General features: G+C 38.7%; 1 protein-coding gene across 1 annotated transcript in view; it reads right to left on the bottom strand.

Moving 5' to 3' along the window:
- The window catches only part of BRIP1 (BRCA1 interacting protein C-terminal helicase 1), a 118,594-nt gene extending 101,586 nt beyond the window's left edge, over window positions 1-17,008 (bottom strand). The window contains exons 1-6 of the mRNA XM_034752655.1: window positions 16,910-17,008; window positions 14,852-14,983; window positions 13,509-13,620; window positions 12,236-12,430; window positions 9,821-9,948; window positions 7,827-7,952 (exon numbers count right to left, since the gene is read on the bottom strand). Of these exons, the coding sequence (XP_034608546.1) occupies window positions 7,827-7,952; window positions 9,821-9,948; window positions 12,236-12,430; window positions 13,509-13,620; window positions 14,852-14,944 (654 nt within the window). The 5' untranslated portion in view covers window positions 14,945-14,983; window positions 16,910-17,008. The remainder of the gene's footprint in view (window positions 1-7,826; window positions 7,953-9,820; window positions 9,949-12,235; window positions 12,431-13,508; window positions 13,621-14,851; window positions 14,984-16,909) is intronic.
- Between the last annotated feature and the right edge of the window lie 2,036 nt (window positions 17,009-19,044).

Genomic DNA, 19,044 nt, shown 5'->3' with positions numbered 1-19,044 from the left:
TACCAACAGTTATCCAGTAAAAGCCCTAATGCAGATGCTACTAGTATAAGCTCTATGCTGGTATAGCTTATTCCACTTTGGTAAAATGAAATAAGCTATACCCACATAAGCACTTTTATACTGATCTGTGTGCACATCGGGGGGATTTTGTCTATTTAACTCCGCTGGCAAAGTTAAAGCAGAAATTTTTTTAAATGTAGATGAGGCCTTACTATTCCAGAACTGCCTGTTGCTATCAAACATAAATTCCCCCTTAAAATATCCCCCCTGATTTAAAAAAAAAAAAATAAAGGTCATAGTTGGTAAATAACTTCATGCCCTTCCACTTTTAAAAATAAACCAATGTCCTTTAAAAAAAATCATTCTGCTCCCTCTTCAGCTGTAGCTCAAAAACTGTTCTAATGTTGCTTTGAGAGATCACACAATTCCACAAATATGCAAAAGTATTATAAAGTGCTACATGGCATGGTTCTAATTGTATGACACATTCTCATCAGAATACAAAGTAAAGCACATAATGTATCATGATTACTGATGAGATTTCAATAAAACCCATAATGTAGATAAAAAACAGCAAGTACATGAAATGTTTGCTCTACAGAGGAGTTTCAAGACATGGTTGAAAGCCAGTAAGAATGAAGAATCTATCTAGATCATTATAGCGCCTTTCACTTTTGTCTCTATTTCTGGGCAGCAAAGTATGTTTTAGATTCATTGCCGACTGAAGTGTACTTCAACAAAAATAGGAATGTAACTGGAGGATACTTTAGTGATTTTTTTCAAGACCTTTTCAGTGGGATCAAGGGAAACTATTATATTTAGGAAATTACCTTAATTTTCCCTTTAATAATAGAGAAAGCATTTTACAACTCCTCTGCTAGATTGGTTTCCCCACACAATTCAGAGCTATGCAAATGGAAACTCTTCAGAGTAACTACGTCCTCCAAAAGCCAAAATGTTTTTTTTCCCAAAGATTGTGATCAAGGCCATGTTATTGAACTTCCGGGAATCTCTTACCATTTCAACATTGAAAAAAAAATCACATATTAAGATGGGAAATTATTTATTTAGGTAAACTGGCCAATTTATAGTGCTCTGCACTCCCCTTCAGGAGAATCAAGACCAATTCCAATTTCTGCAGGATAGATTCTTGTGCTAGCAGATGCTAAAAGTCTTTCTGAAACTATGCATTCAGTTCCTAAGAACGGTGACTATCTTGCATTGCTCAATAGTTACTTTGTTGGACTGTGATACCGAGAGGCTTCTAAGTGTCAGCCATAGCTAGAATAATAGTGGCCTGATGTAGGGTCTTTGGGAGACTACACAGCTATTTATTAAAGCAGGGGACTAGGAATAAGGAAGACTGCGTTCTATTGCTGATTGCCACATGCATCCTTGTAGTCTTTGATAAATCGTGTACTCTCCCCTTTACCTCAGTTTATTCATCTGAAAACGGGAATAACATTCACCCACCATCATAAGAAGTATCTTTCTATCCCAGAGCTACAGAAAAACACTAATATGTATCATTATTATGGTAAAGTAGAGCTGGCCTAAAAATTTGCAGCAAGAGTAAGCCCCCAAACTCCCAAGGGGGTAGAGACAGAGAAACACAGGACTGTGAATTTCCCCTCTAGTTTCTCTGATGGAAGAAGGAACTCTTCAGTGAGTTGATTTTCCATCTGGCCTTGTTACCAGAAAGCGTAAGAAGTGGAGGAAATTGGGCTGCATATCCCTGAGATTTTGCATGGAACTCCAACAACAGTTGTTTGTGCTTAAGGCCAGCCCTGCAGTCAATGAGTATAAAACAGAGGGGAAATAAATAGGGATCCTCAATGCTCAGAGGACTGCCTCATCTCCCCATCCCGCTATTCTCAGAATGAGAAAAGAAAGGAAAAATATTAGACTCAAAGAGCTTTAAAAGTAACCGTGGTATTTTTCATTTATGAAACAATGCCAGGAAAATGTTGTCTTGTATAGCCTAATATAATGAAAAGCCTGAGACAGCCAAGTGACATTTAGGGTCTGTTTACACTGCAAATAAAAACCCACAGCTGGCCTGTGTCTGCTAACTCAGGTTCGTGGGGCTCGGGCTAAAGGGCTGTTTAATTGCAGTGTAGACATTGGGGCTCAAGCTGCAGGCCCGGACCTGAACCTCTACACCGCAATTAAACAGCCCCTTAGCACAGCGAGCCTGAGTTAGCTGATCTGGGCCAGCCGTGGGTGTTTAACTGCAGTGTAGAGATACCTTTACTTACTGTCCACCAAACATATTGGTTACCTGTACTTAAAAATCCTAGATATGCTGACTGACCACTATGCCTGAGCTGAGGCTGACAGGAAATCTGGCCTCCCTTGTAAATGCCAAGTGGCAGGGGGGAGAGAGGGTGATCTCACTATTCTGTCTGTTTACTCTACTACATTTCTAAATTCTTCTGGCTCTGCTCAGTAGGTTACCTGGAGGACTGTACTGTAACAAGAATACACATAGATAACCATTTTTCCGCCACAGGTCAGATATTCTAGTCTACTAAAATACCCAGGATTCTGAATTGTGTGTGATTAGCAGCCTGTCAAATACAGGTTAATTAAAAATATATTTTATGTAATGAAAATAAGCCACATGATCTTGTTGGCCAACCAGATTTGAGATTCAGATTCTCTTTAGGCAAGTCATCTTTCAATTAAAAAACAAAAACACACACGCACCTTTCCTAGCCTGTTTTGAAACATTTTCACCAATGCATTAACCACCCAATCAATTACACTAAGCAGTTTTCACAGAATTCTGTACTGCAAAATATCTGTGATTCAAGGAGCATCTTAACTGGCTGTTCAAAAAAGGAGTTAATTAAATTTCTGCAGACTTCACATTAATTTATCCACATGTAAAACTTGAAAGATCCTAATGGCAAAAGGGGTTTATTGCTTGATAATCTCACTCTTACATGATTAGAGGCTCTCAACTGTGTTTTTTGCTTTACAGTGGCCCGGGGGGTTGAATGGTATGCCTCTCATTGCCTGAATGTAAGGAAATAAAAGGGTAAGTATGTGTGTTGCTACTTGGTGGAACAATCATCAGCATCTTCCCAAGCAATGTTGATCTGTATACACTGATAGTTAGGGAAGAAATGTTCTCAGTTTCCATGTGCTTTTATTATAATATTTAATGCAGTTTACCAACATCTGCAGCCATTTCAGATGATGCTATAATGACCATTTGTCAATTTGTTTGCTATGTACTTTACTTGCATATGCCTTGATATTTTTAGCTCTTGGAGCAGAGGTATCATCATTTCTGTGGTACATTCTGCCTATTGTAAGGCACTGTGTAATATTATTTATTCTCTAAATAAATAATAATGTTTATCAAGGAATAGTTTACACTTCCTTTTCTTGCCATCATAAAACATTCTATTGTTTTTATGTCAATATTTTTGAAGAGCCCACCCTCTTCCTATTCATTATAGTATCACTACTACTATCCATTAACACAAATCTCTCTCTAAAAATAGATTGCAACTTCTCATTCACAGCTGATAACTACTTATACCATTATTTTTAGCACAATCATATTAATGAGGAAGAGAAATTGTTCCACATATCCCCGATCCTGCAAACTCAAATCTCATCTGTTTTAAACAACCATAATGGACTCTATTTCTTTAGTAGTTCAGAGCTGCACCTTAGATTTCAAAATATATATATAGCCTCAAACTTTGAGCCCAAATACAGACTTCTAAGCAGCTTCAGAATTTGTTTTTTTCGCTTTTGATTTCTAGAAGAACCATAAGAAATGTGGAGGAAAAGTTGATACATTTATCCAGAAATATGATGTGCTACAACACAATTACATAATTCTCAAATTTTTGGAATCCTTCCACTATACAGCATTTCACCCTTTTGTCTCCTCCAAAAACCCCATCATCTGATATGGATGTCTCATTTTCCATATTAATTTTACTTTTTAGAGCTTGACATTTAAATAATTAATTCGTTAATAATGCTGCTATTGTGCATTTATTCATTATCTAACTTAGTTCATCATTTTTTCCTGCCTTCCAGAGTCCTGAACTAAAATAATCAAACTCCAAGGTGGCAATTGTGAACTGGATTATAAATTATTTTAAAACCAAAAATTATTTAGGAGGAAGTTAAACAGAGACTTTAAAATCTGAGACACCTGTGTCTTGCAAACTTAAGAATTTCAAAAGACTTACTGAGACCAACTTCATAGGGTTCAGCTTTGTTCTTTCAGGAATAGAACACAAAAATTGCAGTATTTGCTTCCAGTGCCAATGACATTCCCAGAAAAGTACAATGAGAGAAAGTTTTTCATATTTGCCATGCCAAAATACATTTAATGGTTTCTTTTTTATATTACATAAGATGTGTCCAAATAGGTCTTCAAACTTTGCACCCATGAATTTTCCCCCTTCACTGTTAATCCCAAACACATCCTCTGTCTTGTTTTAGATGATCTTACTTTTCCTGACTTTAGGAGGTGCCAAATTTGTATCCAATACTAGTTTTTTCACCACCACAGAAGACCAGAGGCATAAATGTATCAGACTTCATCAACGCCCAAGAGTGAGACTACGCAAATTGTTACCAAATCTGGAAAGCATAGCCACAAACATGGGCCCAAAGTTTCTGGGCTTCATTATTATTGCTTGAGTAGCCTTCCGGACATCAACAAGATTATTCGGGTACTAAGCATTATTTCTGTAAGTATTTGCAAGAGGAGGCCTATAGATGGCATATTATAATGCACTGCTCAAATGTTAACCCAAAAGTAATATAGATTTCCTTCTGATGCAAAGGAAAATAATAGATAATTCTCTTATTCAGTGTGGATTTTTTAAAATTATTTTAATGTAAGTAGTAAATTATCTTAAAAATGAGTTGCAAAATGCTCCTCAAACACTACAAATTCTTAGTTACTGTCACTACTTATAAAAAATTCTAGAACCTCTAAACCATCTTTCAATTTTTTAAGCAAATCCACAACACTGTCCCCTTCAATGTGAAGGTCAATAAAGCAAGAAAAGATTTTTATTTGAAAACCAACAGCACACTCTGCTGGCCTTCAGATTTCACAATGCCAACTGATTTCAGTAGCATGAGGCATTTAAAAATGCCACGTGAAAACCTCTGAAGCTTTCCAAAACAATAATAAAATGTACTGCCCGTTAAAATGAACAAGAGTACTGGTTCTCTTTTGTAAAAAAGAAAATAATTAACTACCAGTATTTTACATTAGTATTACAACTTTTGGTTTGTTTTGTAGTTCAAAAAGGCAGGTGCAAACTGGACCCAGAAGTGTACAGTTAAAATAAAAAATAATGTTTAAGTCATTGTTCATAAAGATGTATACAAAGGGTCCGAGAGTGTATCAGACAGAGAAAAGAGGCTCCAGCTGGTCATCAGCTCAGGGGTGTTTCCAAAGACTGACTGATTCTTCTATCAGGATTTTAATACACTATGAAATGCAAAGGACTATTTTATTCTAGTGCTGGATTACCTAGAGATGCATATTACCTGGGAATTACTTAAAAGTCCAAAAGACAAATGGGAAGGAGAGAGTATCCATGGGAGTTTTGAACAAGGGAAAGATTCTCCTCTCCTCTCGTGTTTGTCTGCCAAACCCATGCAGCTCTTCACTCTCATCCGACTTTTTAGCACTGGTAGCGACCACTCTGGCATAGCCCTTCAATAAGAAGTCATGCGAATGCTATTAAGAAGCCTCACATATCATTGAGGTGATCCAACTTTCCTGCATCAGCGCTGTAGGACTGACTTTAGGAATGTCTCATATTCCTTTTATTTTGGTTTAGCTTGAACAATGTTGTTATTACTTCCCCGCCCTCCACCACCTCCCTCCTAATAAACAATGAAGAAAACTCAAACACCAAAAATTGCAACAATTTTCCAGTGGGGAACTCTGCAAATACCACTGGATATTTCTGAGTCTGTTTGCTTTAAGAAACTTGCATTTTCTTGGAAGTTCTGCTAGGAAAAGTGACAATTTGTAACAATGTTAGAAAACAGTAATCAGTTTTAACTTTTTACGCACCTGTGCCTCTTTACAAAACAAGTTTTATCAGACACAGAACAATTATCAGACAAACAGATGAACATGATTTGTTGGGGGAAAGAGTCCACACAGCTTTGTAAAGGGAAATCATGCCGCACCAATCCATCAGAATTCTTTCAGATTGTCAACAAACACGGACAAGGGTGATACAGTGTAATTGAACTTTCAGAAAGCTTTTGACAAGTTCCCTAACCAAAGGCTCTTTAGCAAAGCAAGGAATGAATAAGAGTGAAGGTTCTCTCATGGATCAGTAATTGGTTAAGAGATTGGAAACAAAGGGTAGGAATAAACAGCCAGTTTTCAAAAGTGCCCCAAGGATCTGTGCAGGGACAGTGCTGTTCAACATATTCATAAATGATCCGTAAAAAGGGATAACCAGCATGTTGGCAAAGTTTGCAGATGATACAAAATTACTCAAGATAGTTAAGTCCAAAGCAGACTGTGAAGAGTTACAAAGGGATCTCTCAAAACTGGGTGGCGGGGCAACAAAATGGGAGATGAAATTCAGTGTTGATAAATGCAAAGCAATGGACTTTGGAAAACAATCTCAACTGTACAAACAAAATTATGTGATCTAAATTTGCTGTTACGACTCAAAAAAAAAAAAGATTTTGGAGACATCATTGATATTTCTTTGAAAACATCTGTTCAATGTGCAGCAACAATCAAAAAAGCTAACTGAATGTTAGGAACCTTTAGAAAAGGGATAGTTAATAGGACAGAAAATTTCATAATGCAGTAAGAGAGAATTGGAAAAGGTCTGGAAAAGAGCAACAAAAATTATTAAGGATATGGAACAACTTCCATATGAGGAGAGATTACAGAGAGACTGGGATTGTCCATCCTGGAAAAGAGATGACTGAGGGGGTATGTGATAGAGGTCTATAAAGCCGTGAATGGTATGGAAAGTGAATAAGGAAGCGTAATTTACACCTTCACTCAACACATGAACCAGGGGCCATCCAATGAAATTAATAAGCAGCAGGTTTAAAACAAACATAAGGAAGTACTTCTCCACACAATGCACAGTCAACCTATGGAACTTGTTGTCAGGGGATATTGTTAAGGTCAAAAGTATAACAGGGTTCAAAAAAAGAATTGGATATGTTAATGGAACATAGGTCCATCAATGGCTATTAGCCAAGGTGGTCAGGGGCACAACCCCATTCTCTGGGTGTCCCTAAAGCTTTGATTGCTAGAAGCTGGGACCAGACAACAGGGGATGGATCACTCAATAAATTGCGCTGTTCTGGTCACTCCCCCTGAAGCATCTGGCACCAGCCACTGTTGGAAGACAGGATACTGGGCAAGACGGCCCATTAGTCTGACCCAATATAGCAATTTCTTATGTTTTTAAGTGGGCTACTTTTTCAGATAAAAGCAAGACAAGACAGCAACATCCTACCTCCAGCACACAAACAAAAAGGGAGACAAAAAAGCCTTCAGCCTTGCCCAAAAGGATTCCACAGAAGTACTCAGACTAACAGTGAGAGGAAAGAGCATTCCAGAGATGCAGGCATTTACCAGAAGACTTTCCCTCCAGTCCTTTCTAGACTGCATCATGGGATGAACCAGCAAAATAACTTAAAGATTCTAGATCCTGATGCAGCAGGATGCTTTCTGAAAATCATCTTGTAAACTGGCCTTTCATGCACAATTTCTTTATAGCAACAAAATTTGTCTTTGTTACTTGAACTAATAAGTGGCCTACAAGACCCATGCTACTTACCGTTTTTGGAGAGAAAGCAGCAATTTTTTCTGAGTGAACAGTCAGTTCCCCATTTCTTCGCTGTTGATAAACTTCCAAAGCATCAACAAACTGCACTCCCTTTGCAAAACAATGACGTTTTCTTACCTGTTAGGAAAACATGCAATACTCAAATGTACAACAACAGACAAAGATGTGGCATTAAATCAGAGCTAAACTAGTGGTCAAACGTTACTGTTATAATTTTAATTTTTTCTTCATTCTGTGCCTGTTTCAGAAACTCAGTGCATTGTTAATACCCATCAGTTTAACCACATCTAGCATAAGCTAACCAAAAATTAATAATTTAAGAAAAGTTACTATAACATTTGTACATCTTAGTTATCAAGACAAATACACAGCTTAAAAATGCTTTTTTTAAAAAATCATTTTGTTTTGCTAAATAAAAGCAATAAATTAATATGATCAATTTCTATAATTTTGGAGTGATATTTTATTGAGCCTTCTTTGGACAAAACAGTTAATGAAATAACACTATACCACCACCAGCACCACCCCTACAGACTCCTCAGTCACACAAGGACTTTGGTAAGCAAAATGTACATCTAGTTTCAAAGATGAAAATGGATGTTTATGTTGATGTACTTGTTAATCATAACAACAAGGAGTCTGGTGGCACCTTAAAGACTAACAGATTTATTTGGGCATAAGCTTTCGTGGGTAAAAACCTCACTTCGGATGCATCCGAAGAAGTGAGGTTTTTACCCACGAAAGCCTATGCCCAAATAAATCTGTTAGTCTTGAAGGTGCCACCAGACTCCTTGTTGTTTTTGTAGATACAGACTAACACAGCTACCCCCTGATACTTGTTAATCATAGAAGCTGGACACATTTCTTGCAGAATTAGGCCACAATCTTACAAAGAGATGTAAATCCTAAATCCTACTGATTTAAACAGGTATCTGGGCATAGGTACCTGTACTAGTGGATTCCAATGCAGGATTGGGGCCAAGAAGAGCAGGTGGTTTTACAAATGAAAGTTACTGAAAATTATTACATAAATTATTACAAGTTTCTATTATACATTACACCAGACTAAGAAGACTTCCATGGCAAAGGAAGAAATGACTGCAGAAGAGAATGGTGGGGTATGAAGAGAGCTTCAAAAATCCTAAATTGCCAAAAAAAATTGAAACCAATACACAGATATTGTGTAATTCATAAATGCAGCAGCTGGTTCTATTGCTGAAATTTCCAGCAGAAAAATGAATAATATATGAAATAAATAGAATACTCCATAGCTACACTTAGTTTTTCTTTAGTAATTAATGACACAGATATCAGTGATTATTTCCCATTGTTATAGGTTTTGATAAAACTAGTATAATTATTGTACAGACATACAATAGAAATATCCATAATATGAATGGCAAGGAAAAAATCCAACCTATGGTAATTACTCTTCAAAAAAGTTAAAAGTAGTTCTCTGATACAAAATTAAAACACAATACAATGATGACTAGAGTGCACCTCAGTAATATAAAAAACAATTAAGGAACTTGTAATACCAATATTGACAATGTAACACAAACTTTAGAGAAATTTCATCCCATGTAAAAAGCTAGTGCTAAGAATTTGGCAGGATATCAAGAGGCATTAGATTTTTAGCACATATGTGGAAGGGCATTTTCATGCCTAAGAATTCTTTTTTTTGTCTTAACGTTTAAGAACAACTATTGGTGAGTAGGCTTCATAGAGACAGAGTGTTTAAATTCTCCATTTACTAGCATACATCAAGTTATTTATCTGCATAACAAGTTATTGTGAAAATCATATACAACAATGGATTCCTTTGTAACAAGTATTAGTAAAAATGAAGAAAAAAAGTAATAATCTAATTTATGGCTGTGACGTGACCAACTAATCTCTACTTCTAGCATTGAAATGTTGATTGATATTTGACAACCTTGTTCGGCTATGCCTGGATTATTTTACTGCCAATAAACTTTGCTCACCTGCTGCTCAGTTTCTAATAAACGTATCCTTTTCCTGTCCACTTGAAAGTCGTCATTTTCATCTCTATGTAAAGATGCCCATTTCTTTGCAGATAATTTTGAAGACAGTGTGACTTTTGCATTATGTTCTGTAACAGGAGTATTCATTACTAAAAGTGTATTAAATAAATGTAAATAATATTTCCAGTCATGAAGCTTATTCAGAAAAAATAGTTTAGACTCAAGGTGGACTATAATATTGGTAGTCCTTTCTGGACCCCATCTTCCCTCATTGCAATGCAGACAAATTTAAATAGGAAGAACCATTACTTTAGGATTTTACTACTATGCAACATGGAAAAAATGGTTGGTCTAAGGGAGGCCTCCTAACAGAAGGAATGTAACAAGCATTGCACTAGCTATTAGTTTCCCTTCTAAAATTGATTTTGGCTATATTGGTAAGGAAAAACCAGCTATTTAATCCTTACAATATTTTTAGAGGGTCTGTCACAGCAGATAAAGCTTTAAAGTTTCTTATATGTAAACATCTCTCTTAGCTTTCCACTGATCTTTTATCATTGTCCCTGCTATTGTGGCCAAACGCAAGAGATTTTTACTTTCAAACAGCAATGATTATATCCTGTTCATAGCTCACATCCTTACACTAAAAATCACAGGCACCGACTTTCTTCTTTCCAGATGGGTGCTCCACCCCCGCTCCGCCATTTCCTCCAAGGCCCCACCCTCTCACCACCTCTTCCTGCCCCTTTCCATCCCTACTCTGCTTCCTTCCCCCCAGTGCCTCCCGCCTGCCGCCAAACAGCTGATCAGCAGATGGCTAGTGGGTGCTGAGCACCCACTATTTTTTTTTCCATGGGTGTTCCAGCCCCGGAGCACCCACGGAGTTGGCACCTATGACTAAAATCATAATGCAGAACTGCAACAGCAAAATCATTGAAATGGCCACAGATTACCATCAGTAACAGAGAAATGTGACTTCATTGTAGAATTAGGCATAAAGAAAGATTAGACTGCAGCAGAAGTCAGCACAAGGGTCATCTAGTCTAACCCTCTGCCAAGATGCAGGATTTGTTGTGTCCAAACCATCCAAGACAGATGGCTCCAGCCTCCTTTTGAAAACCTCCAGAGAAGGAGTTTCCACAACCTGCTTAGGCAGTCTGTACAATTGTCCTACTGTTGTTACAATTCAGAAGTTTTTACTGAGATTTAATCTAAGATTTTGTTAGTCAATATTGTACTTAGCACAGAAATTGTATGAGAAGCCTGGGATGGCAACCTCATTCCAATAAATCTCTCATCTCTGTCAGTCAGGTTTGTTTATTATTATTATTATTAAAAGGGATACCGCCAACTTGAAATCTAGTCACTTTTTCTTTAAAAAAAAAAAAAAAAAAATTATGTTCAGGTACTACACCTATCCTAGTCCCCTGCCAATTTTTCATGGTTTTACAAATCACATCTTCATATTTTCTCAATGCTCTTCTACTCCCTGTTGCTAAGTGAAAGTCCCACAGTAATAAAAGGAAAAATGCCTACACAGGAAAAGCGCTGCCAACTGACCATGTAAGAGTGCTGTCAAATGCATAAAGAAAACAAAATGAGAAAATAATGAGACATTCCCGTCACCCCCTTTCAGCTAAAGCTAGCTTAGGTGTATCCTTTCACAACAATGGGCAAAACACTTTCAGGGAGAAGTGCAGTTTAAAGCTGACTTTTACACCAAAGGCTAGGATCAAAAGAAAAAAATGTGCCATCTATTTATACAATGACCCTGGTACTTGCTGCTGAGAAAAACTGGCAAGATCACATGGACATAGTGGATTACACTCAATAGCAAAAGCCATGGGTAAAATACTTCATTGCAAAAGCACAATAGTACTCCTTCACTGAAATCCTGTGAATCACATAGGGAAAAGAAGAGGAGGCTTCAAATGAGGGTTTTCCCAGTATGCAAACTCCCAATTATCTACTTCCCCAGCATTCCAAATTCCAGAAGTTAATATTTAACAGTTAGTAAAAACTGTAAGGTACTCGTTTCTGAGTCAAGGTTTCTTTTGGTAGACTGGATTATAGTGCAGTGCTAGAGACCTCATGGGGAGCTGACTATAGGCTCCTGAACTTCAAACTAGTAAGAAGCAATGCAGGAGAACACTTGCAACCACTACTGAGCATAAGAGACCATAAACACGCTCATCTGTAGGGCTATCCTATGACATATTTTTGATTTGGATACTTTGAAGGAAGGGGGAACTTTAAAGCCAGGAGCCATTAATGACCCAGAAAAAAGGTGGCGGGTGAAAGCATGATGAAAGTAGCACTCTTGATAAGTTGTTGACTCGTGTGGCATTGGCAATCATAGGAGAAATGAGAGCAGCCATATGAGATGTCCACCCCCCCCAAAAAATAGGAAGTTACCTTTGTCTGTTGATGGTGTTTCACTTTTTATGGGAGTTGCTGCTTTACAATTAGTGAAAGAACAAGAAGCACCTTGGTTCACATCTGCAGTAGTGTCATTAGTCACAGCCTGGGAATGGCATCTACAGTGACATGGCAATGAAGTCTCTGTTTTTTTGCATTCCTTTTCACATGAGAACTCATCCAGTGACTTCTCTAAAAATAGGACAGGAGAAGGTCATTCATCTTCGGTTATAAAAGCATAACTACAGAGCCATATTGCAGAAGTAGGCTCTCTCCATACTGTAGGAATAATTAGATAACAGTAGATTTTGTCAGCACTATAACTTGTAGTCACTGGGTCCACAACAGTTGCACACCTTTACAAAACAGATATATGGAAGTCATTTACAGAAACCCTACCCATTCAGCTACAAAAAGAGTACAATAGGCCCTTTGAGTTAATACTAACCACAATCTTAATCAATAGAGTAAGCATTATACAGGAAGGAAAAAGACGCACATATATAGTTAAGATCCATCGCAGTTCCTGTGAATGGGTATACCAGCCATACTAAACCATAATATATAAGGTTGTACGCTAGTATAAGAAAAACTGAAAAATTATCTAATTTAGCAGGTTTTGAGTCTTAGCCAGAAATAAGGACATTATCTCCACTGCATAAAGAAAACACATGTAAACTCAGTTTTCCCCAATGAAGGCAGCACAAACTCTTTCAAACAGTAAAACAGAGGAAGACTTTTTTAATATTGCTATATACTAATTTGGGCTTGCATTTTGATCTGGTCCATTAGTAAATTATGGGTGCAGTCTGTATTGTGTAATTTACTTAGATTATAAGCCTTTTGGCTAGGGACTTCGTCATCCTCTATGTATTGTACAGACTAAGCATACTATGAAAACTCAATAAAGAATAATAGTCAAAAACAATTACAATAATTTACAGAGCTGGAAAACACACATTTTCCAGTTCAAAATGTCATATAATTTCAGAAAAGCAATAACATTTTCTTTAAATATGCTGATATTCATATTACCACCTTAATATAACATTCAAAGCCATATCCATTTTAATATGAAAATAACACTGATTAGGTCTACCATCTTCATTCTCCATAAAGCTGGCATCAACCATTGGCATAAGGACTGACAAGATTTGGGTCCATTCCTAAAACTAGATTTCTGAGGTTGTCCACAGAACTAATGTATCTATTAATGCAGACAATCCTTGCTAACTGAAACTGGGCATATTGGCATTTTGAGATAACTTACCATGCAGAGACTGCTGCCATGACAATACAGAACAAAGTAACGCCAAACTTTTACCACTTCCTGTGGGGCTCTCCAACAAACAATGTTGCCTGGAATTTAACCCCTTAACAATCTGTAAGGAAAAAAATAAAAAGTTAACAGCTCAGAAGAATTAACAAGTAAATTTTCATGTCTCTGGGAAGAGGAGGAGTGTATATATATCACACTCCCATTAGCAAAGTGCAGTAAATCTTCTGTGTCAGCAACAAGACAGTAACTAAGAAAGAAGGTGAAGAACATCTCTAGCTGAAACCACAGGGATTTTTTTTTTTATTTTTTTTTTTTAAGGCAAGCTGAAAGTAATTTCCTAAATGGAATTTGACGAGGTGCTCAGAAGTTCATACTTTTGAGAAAAAAAACTCACAAGACCACAAGTGGTCAATTGGTCTTGGTTTTCTCTCAGCTACAGACATTTGCAACATCTCTCACTATACTGGAACATAGGTTCAGTAGTGACTCAGATGGGACTGTCAACTTCCTCCCCATATAGCAGCAACACCTGATCAAGGGCTTGTCTACATTTGAAATGCTGCAGCTGCACCGCTGTAGTGCTCCACTGTAGACACGACCTGTGCCAATGGGTGGGATTCTCCCACTCGAGTAAGTGATCCACCTCCCTGAGAGGCGGTAGCTACGTAAATGAAGAATTCTTCAACCTACACTATCTACACCGAGGTTAGGTCATCTTAACTACGTCGCTCAGGGATGTAGATCTTTCACACCGCTGAGCGATGTAGCTGGTCAACCTAATTTTTTTGTGTAGATCAGGCCCAAGTCAGAATCTGTTTATCCTTAATGTCATAGGAGCAAAGAATGATGGCAGGCCATTAAATACTTCCTTGTCGTAACTGAAGTTTTATATTTAATAACATGTGGAAGATAAAACATCTACTCCCTCAATAAAATGAAAACTTACTGGGTTGGTACGGTATCTTTTGATCAAAAGATGGCAGGCATTTTGCTGAAGCCTTCCCTTTCTGCATTTGCAATATCAAATAACTCTTAATACATAATCTCTAGTTAAATAGGCATACATTATGGGCACACCTATTTAACAATATATTTAGTATAAAAGTTTAGGAGTATGTATTCACCCTAATACTCCAAAAATATAACTGAGCTCTCCCCCACATATATGTAAATACAGCATGTTGTTGCTTGTATTGTAATGGAAACACTGGAGGTATTGAAGGTTCTGAATTCATATCTAACTTCCCTTTTAAACTTTTAATTTACTACAGGTTCAAAATTATAACACTACATAAACTATTAAATCAATAGATTTTAATGACAAGTCTACTTACTGCATTCATCATAGCAAGCTGCGAAGGGTAAGCCTTGCAAGGAAAGATAATCTTCACCCCACCAATGGTATATTCTGACACTACCAAAGACATTGTCAGGGTTCTTTTCCCTTATTTATTTCAAGTTTATGTCTGCAATACAAATGAAAAATTTTGACAAATCAGTTCTACCTCAGCAGTTATCAGAAATCTGCAAATAACATAAGGCACCAGATAAAACTGAGTATAAACTGTTAAGGTGATTTGGGGATTAGGTGGTTCAGGATATTGGCTATGGCAGGAATATAGTGCTTTACACCTATAGGTCACCAGTTCAAATTTAGCCCATCTTAGTAATGACAGCAAGTTATTACCATCTGATGATTTTTCTGTAACTTAAGTGATATAATAATAATTACTAACATACTATATGTATTATCTTTTGGAATATAATCACTCAAACTGGACTTTGGCCAGGATATTAGATTAGCACCCCAAGTCCTGTGAATAGCACTTTGGGATCTTTAATAGTCACAATCAGTTCCTCAGTTTTACAAACCCACCCTAGTTAGCTTGAACCCCAAAACAGTGCATCCTGTGGTAATATGGCTGAGAAGAATGGTTTCCAGATAAGATTTTCTATCTTTATAGCAATTTATAAACATTACAAGGGACACTATACATTTAAAAATAAAATGTTTTAAATAAACATTTCTTATTTATGTTACTAATAATGTAATTATTAAAAGAGAAAATATGATTTACTTGTCACTATTTACAGTGATAACTTCTTGCACATCGCTCACTTTGGACAATGAAAAATAAGAGTTGAAAATTGTATATAGTCAGTTTCGCTTTCATGTTCAAAAGATGCAATGTTTGGATTTCAAACATTAAGGGGAAATATAGGGTAGCTTATTTAAAAATAACTGTTCACTATATTTTTTTTAAGGTTGAGGAAACAATTCCCACTGGTGTTAGGTTATACAAAAAGCTTCTTTTTACAAAGTTAATATTTGGGACCAAATTTAGCAACATCCCTTTCACTGATTAATTCCCTAACTGAAAGGTCTCAGTGGACCACCATGACAATTGTTATGATGCCGCATCATCATAAACAATCCCAGAGGAAGGAATCTAACTTAAAAAAAAAAAAAAAAAAAAAGGAGGACTGTTACCCTCAAATTACAACCTAACCTTGCTCCCCCAAAAGGGACAGTCCCTTGTCCCAAGTTTAGAAAGCTTTTCCTCAAATATACTCAGAAAGTCCCACCGTCCCTCTTAAGCAAAACCAATTATTTTTATTGTGCCCAAAGTTTGCCAAACTTGCTTTATGCAAGGAAACAAGGTCCCTAGCTGAAGCGCTTCAGCTCTAACTAGACAAACACACAGCCGAAGACTGCAGGGAGCGGGGTGTAGAAAGGGAAACGAACCTAGCAGGACGCTGGTCCCCGGCTTATTCAGCCCCGCTCTCTGTTGATATTTTTGTTTTTGCTATTGACAAACAGTAAAAAGTTTTGTATCGATACTGACGCTCTCGTGAAAAGTTTGTGTCCGGCCCATCCGAACTGAGCCTGGCGCAGCTTTTGGGGGGGCAGGAGGATTCACACGTTTCTTTGCTTTTTTATTTTCTTCTTCACTTCACACACTCCCCCCCCCCCCCAAAAAAAACATGGCAAATGGGGGGGAGAGGTGGAGAGAGATTGCAGAGATTCCCCCGCACGGTCCTCCCTCCACCCAGCAAAAGGAAGTGTGCAGGGGCCTCCCCCCCTTCCCTGGCCAGAGGGGAGATAGACCCAGGGGTCTCTCCCGTACGACCCCCGCCCCGGGGGGAAGATATTGTTGGGGCGCTACATACTTCCCCCAACCCGCACCAGCGGCCCATCGCCGTGAGCTCTCCCCGGGCCGGGGCAAGGGGAAATTCCCCCGAGAGTGAAAGGAAGTCGGTCTCCTACAGCCCCCCCACAGCGAACGCCCGCCCCGCCTCCATTTTGAATGCTCCCCCGCGGCAGCTGGCCCCGCCCCCCGGCCCGTGTCCACAGGGTGGCGGGAGCCTATCCCACCGCCCGGGCCGGTTACCTCAGGGGGCAACTCCAGCGGCCCTTGAGTTTCTTCGAGCCTTCGCGCCTCCAGCTCAGCCTAGCCCCCCCACTTTCCCCACACCAATCACAGCTGACAGGAAGGCGCTCCGCCGCAGCCAATCAGCAGCCTCGTCAGCCAACGAGCTCCCGCCTCCGCCCCTCGCTGCTGGAGCCAATCACGGAGGCCCATACTGGTGCCCAGCAGGTTCCTTTAGTTGCCTAGGTAACCAAGCGCAGGGGGTGTGACTGATCCCTGCCCCGCCCAGGCTCCTTTTCCGGAGTGGGAGGGGCTCCTCCCCTTAGGCTGAGACCGTAATGGCCAAGGTGTGCTCGCATCAGGACCACAGCGGCCAATGGCGGCACAAGGAGACGCACTGGACCTGCCCCCACTTGGCCAGGGAGTCTTCATGTCTGGGCCTGCAAGGTCACAGCAGGGGGCTGGCCCCCCACAAGAATTGTACAGCACAAGGCAGTGCTGTGCCATCACTGAGTGCACAGGGTGACCGTCCTCCATTTGTAAATGCTGTCACTTAAGCAGGCCTCATAGCCATATCCTCGCTGTCAGGCATTTGCTGTATGAGGCTGTAGTGACATCTTATGGGGCATTGCTCTGAAATGCTTAAGTGTTCCTTGCTGGGGCAGACAGGCTAGCATTTGCTTCTATAAATCAGGGGGTTTGGGTTCATGGCTTTTTTCCCCCCTTAACCACTCATTTCCCCTGCACAACTGAGGTCCACATGCATAGACAGGCACACTATCTTGTTCAATATATTTAAGTTTAGTTGGTTTTGCATTGTACTAAGTATAAAGACAATTAACGATTCCGGCTGTTTGATTCAGTTATTTATACAGAATAGCGCTTTACAGACAAAGAGAAGACATTTCTGTCCTAACCTTAACTGTAAGTAGGGAGAGAGAGCTAAGCACACACACTGGCAAAAAACGAACAAGGTTGTGAATTCACAGAGATGCACACACAGGGGGGGGAAAAAAAAAAAAAAAAAAAAAAAAAGAGTATATTTGACCAGAGGGCAGACAAAGTCAGTGCTAGTGCTGAGGCAGGATACTTCCAATCAGTCCATCCATTTTTTGACTTGGTCTATAAAAATATCTTAATATTACTATGCTAACTATCATATATGCAGATAGTTATTTGATTAACCAGACTTTGCAACACATCTGTCTTGCACCTGTTCATGCTCTAACCGTACCAGGTCTTCCCTACCCACTTTGGACAGTATTGTATGTAGTGCCTCAGGCTCCCAGACCATGAAAGTGATTAGCCTATATGATGAAAGATTAAACAAAATACAAACTATAATACAAACCAGTTACAGAATTCATATATTAGTAATATTGCTGTTCACTTTTTCTTTTTAAATAGCTAGTAACTGTGCAGGGAGTGGATGGCTCAGGGACTGGCAAAAGGCTACATGAATGATGTTAGTTTAAGTCAAGCCCAAATCACTAGTAACCAAAAGTCTTGGTCATTTGATGACTAGTTGGTATCCTACATAAAGTGAGATATTGTTCCACGTTGGTTCTTAAAAGTGACAAACACATCAAAACTGACATGCTTGGAATAGGGTTGCCATGGATGTAGAGGTCAGCTTATTGCAGTGCAGAGTTGCATCAGAGGTACATGTGGCATTTTAAACACATGAAATTTCAGGCACTCAAGATAATGCAGCTTCTGCAGTCTCAATGGTGGTAGTGGGGATCTTTGTCTGGACTGACTGGTAAAATGATGAAAGCCCTCTGCTTTAAAATAGGGGATAGTTCATGTTTCAAACTTTACCTTTTAAATGTTTGTCAACAGAGCACTGGATAAGTAACTGGGGGGGGGGGGGGGAAGGGGGAGAGAAAATCCATGTCTATTGCAAATGCAGGGCTCAAACCTACAATCCTAATGGAGACAGAATTCAGTCAGTAATTTTTAAATTTTAGCATGCAATTACATCTAACCTTTCAGACATTTAGCCATTTATGAGGGAAGGTTCTGACTTTGTAAGAAAGTCAGTGGTTTTTAAAGCCATTTAGTTTGTGCACTAGAGGCCTGAGGGAAGTGCTCCTTCATGTAAACAGACATCCAATTTGGAAAGGATTTTAAATTTGAAATGAGCAATCAATCCA

Source organism: Trachemys scripta, chromosome 18 (genome assembly GCF_013100865.1).
Source record: "Trachemys scripta elegans isolate TJP31775 chromosome 18, CAS_Tse_1.0, whole genome shotgun sequence".
NCBI lineage: Eukaryota > Metazoa > Chordata > Testudines > Emydidae > Trachemys > Trachemys scripta.
The sequence above is the reverse complement of the archived record's forward strand: the minus strand, read 5'-3'. Positions and strand labels throughout refer to the sequence as shown.